Consider the following 9,549-nt stretch of genomic DNA (forward strand, 5'->3'; position numbering starts at 1 on the left):
CAATGGAACAAACAGCATTAGCCATACAGACATAGCAAAACCAAGTCATTCATTATTGGTTTTACTTTTTAATGTAAACCACACAGATTCAGGACTGCCTTGATATAAGCGTTAAGCAGCTACAGTGTTTTAAGGCTGAAATTTGCTTTTCACTTAAAGCTTAAATGTATTTTTGCATGCTAGTATGCTAATTGGCCCAATCCTGTCCTCTGTCATGAGGCTTTTGATGTCTTGTGTGCAGCACTTTGAATTTCCTTGTTGTTGAAATGTGCTATTTAAATAAACTTTCCTTGTCAAGTCAAGCGGAGGACTATGAAATGTTCAGTATTTTGACAGGTATCCGGGGTATCTCATGAAGTCATAAGTTTCCCCATTGGGGATCAATAAAGTAATATCCTAAGTTGTGATGATATAGAATTTATAGATATTACAATAAAGATCCCCGGACTGAATACACTCTTTTATGCTTGGTTTGAGTCAGGGAGAATTATTTATGTCGTGAAGTAAATCTAATAAAATCACTTTTTTAAAATTGTATCTACCGTCAGACATGAAATGATGCTGACCATGCACTGCAACGTAACCAGCAGAAGTCTTAGAATCTGAAAAAGACTTTCCGAAAAACTTTCCGAAAGACTTTCCGAAAAACGATTCTTTAGTAATCCAAATATTTATAACTTTTTGAAAGTTTACTAGGACAAGAATGATGTGAAAACAAACCACAGTCTCTGAACAGTTTTGTAAACAGTATCTCTGAAATCTAGTTAGAAATTGCTAATATCCCTCTTCACCTTGCAACATTGGTATCCTTTTCTAAATATTTACACTACTTTCGGATTTTAAAATATATTGTGAGAATTATGTATGCAATTTTTCAGACTACATACTGTATGTGTATTAAGTATAAGCCATTGCAATTGTATTGCTTTTGCAACTCTTCATTTTTCATTGATCTATAGGCTAGCATGCAGGTTTGGTTAAAGTCCTAAAAATCCTGAAATTCCTCTTTTATTTAAGTTTTGATACTCCCCCACCCCCTGAGTCAAAGAACAAAAACCACAAATTTACACATCTTGTTCTAATAACTTCTTCCAAATCTTCTCTTTTCCTAATATGAAATAGCTTAACTGTGTTTACCCTCTGCCTCCTTCCCATTACCCGATACTTGAGAGGTTTTAGATCCTTACAATGAGAAAAAGAAGCAGAGAGGAGGGAAGGAGAGGAGAGGAGAGGGGAGGAGAGGGGAGGTGCTCTGTCTGATAGTCACAGACCGGGAAATATTATGACAGATGCTCACAGAGTCAGAGCAAAGTGCTGGTAAGACGGCTGCGGAGAGACTGCCAACATTCTTATATTAGCCGAGCACATGGCTGCAATCATTAAGCCGGCTAAACTTAGCTCATTGCTTCCCAAGCCTCTTTCCAAGTTCTTCTGCTCTACCACTGACCTCTGCTGGGTACACTGGTGTCTGGGGAGCAGCTGGACTGCCTTTTGCAGTGATGAGTGAGTGTCTCAGTCAGGAATTTTCAAAAGAAAGGAGGGAAATAACTCTGACCTTACGAGTTAAGTGTGAGAACTTTCCAGAGAGGTGCGTCAGGACAAAATGTTCTGACATCAAATTAGTGATCGTTTGTCGGACTGGTTGGATTCTTTTTGAGGAACCTGTTCAAATACTCTGATTTTAAAGTAAACATAAACCTGGTTTTAGAGTGTGCTGTGCTGCCCTCGTCTGGCCAAGCTGATCATTCCTGTATTCTGTAAAGATAAAAGAGAAACCAGAAGCAAGTACCCCACCCTGCTGGGCTAAACACATGCCTCCCTTTTCCTCTGGATTTCTTCCTGTCTGCTTCAATTTTGTTTTGTCCTTTTCACAAGTAATAAATCTTTGCCACAGAGCATTTCCTTTTTCTCCTTTTCCTGTGTTTCAAAGAAACAAGAAGTCCCACCTCAGGCCCTTGTGTCTAAACATAGCACCTATTGAGTAATGGCTCTGTTTGGTCAGGTAGCATGACACTACAGGTCAGATCTGTATCTGAACAGCTTATGATAAACAATTTGCAGAGAAACTTGAATGGACTTTATTGGAAAAGATAGTTCTGCTTTAGTCTGATGGTCAGTAATGTATCGTTATGTTGGTGAAATGATTAGATTTTCCATTTCTCATGCAGACATATTTCGAGGCTGTATTCACAGTGAGAATGTGTTTGACAATTTTAATCATAAACTGTCTCAGTATCTTATTGATAGTCATGTCCAAGTATTGCAATACCTCGTTTGATCACACAGGGGCGGTGTGCCTCGCTTTAACAAAAAGGAACTGTTGCATAAATCCTGCTACCTTCACATGCACAGTCACTGATTGGTTAACTCAAACTCAGTCAGGGTTAATCTCTACATGCTCCTTTGATACCACATGATGGGGTCTGTGGTGCTATGAATAAACTTCATAACAATAAAGGCTCGTCCACATCAGGGAAGGTTGTGGCTGCAGACTAAGAGGAGGACATAAAATAAAATGACACCATGAATCTGACAAAGAAGTTGACGACAGATTAAATTACTTTAAATGTGTTTTGCACTTATATTGGTAAAAGCAAAATAAACACTTTGTAAGGTATCTTTAATGTAGAGGGTTTTTGATTCAAACACGCAGGATATGAAAACTAGTGGATTCCTTGAACTTTTAAAACCAATGCATGTACAGTGAGCTTTGTAAAGCGTGTGTGCAACATATAACATAGCATCCATGTATATGGGAATAATTGGATCCAATGCCCCCTGGATTAGAGTAACAACAGGGTTAGTTTGTTGTCCCAAATGGATTTCCATGGGAAAACAAACTCAAGACACACTAAAATCGTTTCAAGCAGGGGGTCCTCGGCACTGCTCCACATTCAGGAACCACAGCCTGCGTGATTCACTAAGTTGGAGAGGTTTGCTCTGACACAACAGACGGGCAGCAGAGAGCTGTGGATGAGCAGATTCAGAGAGGGACAGTGAGAGAGACGAGAAAGAGAGAGAGAAGGCTAACTCAACAGACTGTAAGAGGAGCAAGGTTGGCTGCTGTCTGTTTCTTTCTCTTAATCCTTAAATCTTCTATAATCAGGATGAGAGGGAGAGAGCATGTTGCCTGACTTAGGACAGCACAGTCTATGTTGGGACCTGGATGGATTTCTGCAATCTAACTGGCCAGTTGGAGAGATGGAGGGAGGGGGGAAGGAATTCAGCGGGTGTCAGTTTGGGAAATGTGAAGTTACCAGTTTCCAGCAAGAGGAAGAGGATGAGTGGAAGTCCAATATTATGAAAGAATGGTTTAACCCACAAGACGAAGAGAGGAGGACCAACCCTTGATTGGACTGTTTGAGGGTAAGGCTCTAACAAGTTACTCTGTGATTTGAGAATTTATCTTACCTCTGCTGTAGCACGGTTTAGAGCAACAACAGAGAAGGCTAATATCTGGGATACACAGGAAGACACAGTTTTCTTAGAGCAGTAAGAGTGGGCCACCATGGCAGAGTAGAAGCTGTCTATGGTTGTGCAAAAAGTGGAAGAGGAAGCTAACTTTGTGCAATGGTGATCTCCATTCCCATATGATACGTCGCAGAGTTAGGAACATGTGTTTATGGGATTAATGGAGTTGAGCAGCTCTATCAGGCATTTAACAAGAGCTTACCCAAAAGATGCTCTTACTCTAATGACTTTGCATTAATGTGTCATTGTCAGCATGTGCACAGCTACTACATGCATACAATTATTAGACAGCATTCGTTCCTTGAGTGGATGTGATGTAGTGATGTATGTAGGAGCCAAGGAAGCCCGAGGACTGCCACCATTGATGAATGAATTGCCTTTTGAATGTTTTTTTTGGATTTTACAGCAACTCGATGTTCCGATGTTTATGTACTGCAGAGAAATTTGACAGGGTTTAGACACCATGCATGGCAGATGCTGTCAGTGGCCCACCCCCCTTTTCCTTCTGGCACCATATGGCCTTCTTAACCCAATACACTCCTCCTACAACGCCTTCATTCATTAGCTTCTAGGGATTCAAAGTAATTTCATTTACTGTAGCTTTCTTTTTTTTTTGTAGGAGATATGTCTGCATGTCTGGCATACTTTTGCACACATTAATCAGCTTAAATATGCTAAAAATACTCATTTACTCTCCCCACTCTCTTCTCTGCTCTTCTAGAAATGGCTGAGCTTGTAAATAAACATTGGTGAAAAGCATGTTATACAGTCAGCCTCCAGATTTTTCTTTAATTGACAGACTTACAGATCAGCTGCTCTGACAGAACGGCTGAAGTGAGGTGAAGCTTCTTATCCTCTTTAGGCATCATGTCTTATAGACAAGGACCTTTGAGGACTTCGGCTCCATTAAACATGTCATCTCCAAAGGCTGGTTTGCTGTTAGTCTTGCAGATTTACTTCAACCGTTTAAGCAAAACCCTGAACAAGATGACACTAATGTTACGCGTATTTGAACACATATTTTCACAACCACAACACCTTTCATATTAGTGTAAGTAAACATTTGTATGCCCTATTAACAGAACATGAGTTGTTTACAGAGCTTGATGGTCTTAAATCATAACTTGGCAAACTAAGAGGAACTTTGAGGTAGTGCAGGCCATCACTCTGTTTCTTGCAAAGTTTCACATTTTATGTCCATGACTAAACTCGATCTTTTCTTATTCAAGATGTGGGATGGTGTGCAGCAGACCTGACATCCAGGTGTGATCCCAGGCAGAAGGGGGTCCAATGGCCACTGCAAATTATGACCCCCACTTGGGCGATGGCCCATCTGAGGACTCGGAGATCCTTCTTGATGATTCTGACTCAGGGAGCGTCCTTTCTGATGACTCAGTCCTTCCCGAATATGAAACGGATGAAAAGCATACAGAGCCACCCAAAACGCTGTATGAGGCCTGTGCCAGGAATGCCAGTGTGTCCCTGCGCAGGATCCTGGAGAGAGGAGTAACAAAGGAGGAGGCCATGGAGCTTGACATCAACGGCAGGGTGAGATGGATTCTAGCTTTCCTTTTAACACACTAGGAAGTTGACTTTGACACCACATCAGAGGTCTGTATTTCTGCATCAAAACGTTGAAATAACAGTAAAGTGAGAGATGGATAAAGGTCAACTTATTTCATGCTTTTCTTCTCATCAGAACGGTCTGATGCTGGCTGTAAACAAGGGCTTTATAGACATTGTCACGATGCTGCACACATGTCCATTCATAGACATCAACCACCAAGACAATGATGGCAACACTGCTCTAATGATAGCTGCCCAGGCAGGTATGTCTATTGGCATACACAGCACATAACACCAACCTCTCTCGAGTCAATACTCACCATCTTTATCGATTCAGGCTTCATCACCATTCTCAACTACATCCTTAACTTCTACTCGGGTGTGGACACTGAAGTCAGAGACCCCCGTGGCTTCACTGCACTCATCAAGGCAGGCCTGCAAGGCCGAGAAGAGTGTGTGTCCGCCCTGCTCATGCATGGTAAGTTTATAGTTTCGAAAACCTGCCAACTTTTTAAATGTTGTATTGAAAGGAATACTTTTCGTATACATGCACGCATTATCAGCACAAACTATTTATTTGTGACAGCCATCCCAGATTTTTACTTTTGGAGAAGCTCATCAATGGTACATTTTCCCTGGTTCAGGAAAAAGCTACATTAACCATCACCATACAAGTATGATGATACTTTGTACAATACAAACCTGCTCACACAATCATAAAGCAAACGGTATATTGGTCATATACCTTTGAGGTACAGAGTAAACCAGGACATCTGATCTGGGAACTAATCCGGTTCTTCTCTGGGCTGCTTGGATTAGTCCTGTATAAACTCGACAGGATGCATTTAGAAAAAAAAGAAATCAATTTGTCAATATTGCAGTATTATATGAGTGCAACTTTGGGAGTGTTTAATGTTGTAATGAAATGTAATTAAATCTGGATTATTCATGACCTGGATTTATACATCTCTAAAACAGACACTGCTTACTGTCTTCCTTAAACAATATGTAAAATTAATTCCTGAACCTGAACCAGAATCAGAATTCCTATTATTTTTAGTTTTGATATTTCAGTTTTGAGAATAGTCTTTATATCATAGATCTCTGGACTGGTTTGAGGTTTTTTTTTGTTGTTTTTTTTAACCTCACTGCTCCCTGTTTCACCCTGCTGTTATATGACCTGTCTTACCTCTGGTAGTGTTCTGCTGTCTCTCCAGTTAATTGTGCTCCAAACACAAACACATGTTTAGTATATCTTAAAATATGACCTTATTTTAAGATATACTAAACATATTTGAAGATGTTTTTGCCCATGAAATTGAAACTGTTTAATGACTTCTTTTACCCGCCTTCCCATATGCAGGTGCAGATATGAATGCAATGGACCTGGTCCAAGGGAGAGGTCTGAGGGACTGGGTTCTTAGGACGGGGAGGTTCGAGACTCTTTTGCGACTACGGCGCCTGCAGGCTCACCCTGTTGCTGAGCAGTTCTGTGAAAGCTACATTCCAGAGTGGCCCGAGCTGAAGCAACTTGTAGCAAAGGCCACAGCCAGCAAATCAGCCAGTCAGAAGCTGAGGCAGCGCATTAAAGATGGCCTTACTTTTAGCTTCCCACATGACCCGGAGGACAACGGGGTGTTGGACCACATGGTTCGGATGACCACCAGCATCCACAGCCCCCTGGTAGCAACTGGTTGCCGCCCCCTCTGTCCAACCAGCCCACCAGAGATTGGCAAGCGCCGATATGCCATCCCTGAACTGCTTGAAAAGCACAGCATTAGAGAGTTAGAGGAGACTGCAGTATCTCACAGTAAAGGTTTCTTCTCCTCTGCTTCTCCCACTGCTGTGTCAGCCAAATCTGTGTCTCTGACCTCCTGCTGCCAGGACTCAGAGAGAAGGGAGAGCATGCCATCAGGGGGCATGAGAAGCTACATTCCTCGCAACATGGTACACAGAAACAGCATCTTCCCCTCGGGCTGTATTCCCAAGATTGAGGTGACAAAATCTGGAGAGCCCACTCCAAAGAAAGAGAAAAAGAAGAAGAGGCAGAGGGGCTACCTGGAGCCTCCAGTGTGGAAGTACAAGGAAGCCAAGGAAGAGAAGAAGAGGGAGAAAAAGCAACAACAGGAAAAGGATAAAGAAGAGAAAAAAGTGAAGGGGTCCAAACATTCAAAATGAGAAGTTAAAGGACTTTCACTGTGATCATTTCAAGCATGAGGGACGACGTGTAATTCCAAACACAATGACACAAGGTAGCACAAGCTCTATTTTAGCTTTGAAAGCTGAACATTTCTATGGTGCACTGTGGCATGTCATGTGCAGATTTACAAACACTGACTGTGGATTTACACACAAATATTTCTTTTAGGAAAAAAACGCAATATTTATGAGGAATATTCTTCTGTGAATGATTTCTAAGTAGGGTGCCATCTTGTTGTTAAACTGCAAGATAACCAAAGTAATAGCAAATACTGTGTATTTTAGTTAAAAACACTGTGTCAAGTTAAATGGAGGGAATGAGATAAACAGGTGAAACCCTGATTTGTTCCTCTACAGCGAATGCTTAAAGAGACAATGGCTGCTAACAAACTGTTATAATTCTCTTCAATGGGAATACCTCATTAAACAAATTGGACTGGGGAAGTAATGGGGGGATTGTGTTGATGCTCGCAGTCTCTTGCATACCCACCAGATGAAGGCAAATCCATATAATCAAAAATGCATTTTTTTTTTGTTTAGCTAATAATCATCTATATTGAGATAACAAAAAATGTCTGCAGTCCAGAGTTGAAATCATTTATCCAAAAACTCTTTTGTGCTAATTATATAAGCTGTTTGATTTCAGTTTTTTAAACTTGGTTTTACTCCATTATACAGTTTGGCTATTAAGTTGTTCTCACAAATTCGGAAACAGGAAGTGAAACAAGGATATGGAATAGGTCTCAAGTAATGAGAAAAACTGCTAAGCAAGTAGACAATTCCTACAATCCATCAAACACAAACGCAAAGAGGAGGCTACATTTGAGCTTACAAGTCTGAACTGAGCCTCAGAGTAATAATAAAATAAAATAATTACCGTAAATTCCGTACTATTGAGCGCACCTGGATATAAGCCGCACCGGCTAAAAATAAGTAAATAAATGTATTTGTACATATATAAGCCGCACTTGATTATAAGCCGCAGGTGTCCACGCTATAACAAGAGCTATTTACACAGACGTAGGCTACCGGTAACATCCGCAAATACTGTAGCGTCCGTACGGACGTTAAAGGACGACGAGAGCGTTCAAATAATAATTTTTAATAACCCGATCACTGTCGGCCGTGACCACGCCGTTTACAGCAGAGAGCAACACATAACTTGCCGTAACAATCCAACTCTCTCCTCCAGCGTTCTCTCATACAGCCACTCAACACGTTCTCGGTGGTGCATTCACTGACTCTCCACATAATCGGAATTATGAACACATTATCAACTACTGACTTTACAACATGAACCGTTACAATACGAAGCCTAGCCGACGGTGTCTGTAACACGGCTGATGAAAAAGATGACCGTAATATATTTCACAAGAAAAAGTCCATCCATTCACTGCCTCAGAATGACTTCATTACTCACTTCCTCAGTCTCTGTTGTCGCTGTCAGTGTCATCTTAACGTGCAGCAGCTCTGTTAGCTTTTTTGACAGCCAGGTCGATCGCCTTTAACTTGAAAGCTGCATCATATGTATTTCTCCGTGTGTTTTCCATCATGAGGGTGCGTGCATGAAGCGCAAAATGACTGATATTAAGATCCGACGTGACGAAGTCAAATGTTTTTGCGGCAGAAGCTCATTGTCCCCCATAAAAAATCCATGCATTAGCCGCACCGGAGTAGAAGCCGCAGTGCTCGAAGTGTGAGAAAAAAGTAGCGGCTTATAGTCCGGAATTTACGGTAGATCATTGTGAGACAGAAATCCATTACCTTATTGAGTTTTGTGAAACATTTCATTTTCATTCCTTCATATATGTTAACCAATACCTCACTGATGAAAATGGAGTATCAAATACCTATTCTGTCTCTTTCAAGGATTGTAATGCTCCACACTGTTTTGCCGGGTCATGTGAAAATCCAGAGACTGCTCACAAGTCATCCATCTGGTGCTAAAGGTGCCATGACGGACTGTTTTATGATTGCCAGAGTTGCTGCTATATTTTCTTTTTAAACAACAAAAGATTGACTTTCTGCAGAGCTCGCCATGCACGTCAAAGAAATCATTTACCCATCCTGTTACTCAGGGAATCTTTCATACTGTAAACATTAAGCATATTTCAGGACAAGGCTGAAACTGGAACAGGTACTTCAATATGTAACTAAGAAAAAATATATATACAGATATAGATACTGTGTATTCAAATGACAATTTCTGTGGTTGTTTATTTCACAGTGAAAGGATACTCAGAATGATCAGGTCTTTTACATCTTAACTGTGAGAAAATGTGTGTTTATATAAAACATTTTGTGAGGTTGAAA

The 9,549-nt window shown here is 40.9% G+C and overlaps 1 protein-coding gene across 1 annotated transcript; it reads left to right on the forward strand.

The window, feature by feature from the left end:
- The first annotated feature begins 2,781 nt into the window (after positions 1-2,781).
- Positions 2,782-9,549, forward strand: ankrd33aa (ankyrin repeat domain 33Aa). Its single transcript, XM_079360389.1, has 6 exons — positions 2,782-3,366; positions 4,701-5,019; positions 5,171-5,300; positions 5,375-5,515; positions 6,401-8,114; positions 8,975-9,549. The coding sequence occupies exons 2-5, from the start codon at positions 4,762-4,764 to the stop codon at positions 7,213-7,215; spliced, it is 1,344 nt and encodes a 447-aa protein (XP_079216515.1). The 5' UTR covers positions 2,782-3,366; positions 4,701-4,761; the 3' UTR covers positions 7,216-8,114; positions 8,975-9,549.

This window comes from Symphodus melops (genome assembly GCF_947650265.1).
Source record: "Symphodus melops genome assembly, chromosome: 13".
In the NCBI taxonomy this organism is placed as follows: domain Eukaryota; kingdom Metazoa; phylum Chordata; class Actinopteri; order Labriformes; family Labridae; genus Symphodus; species Symphodus melops.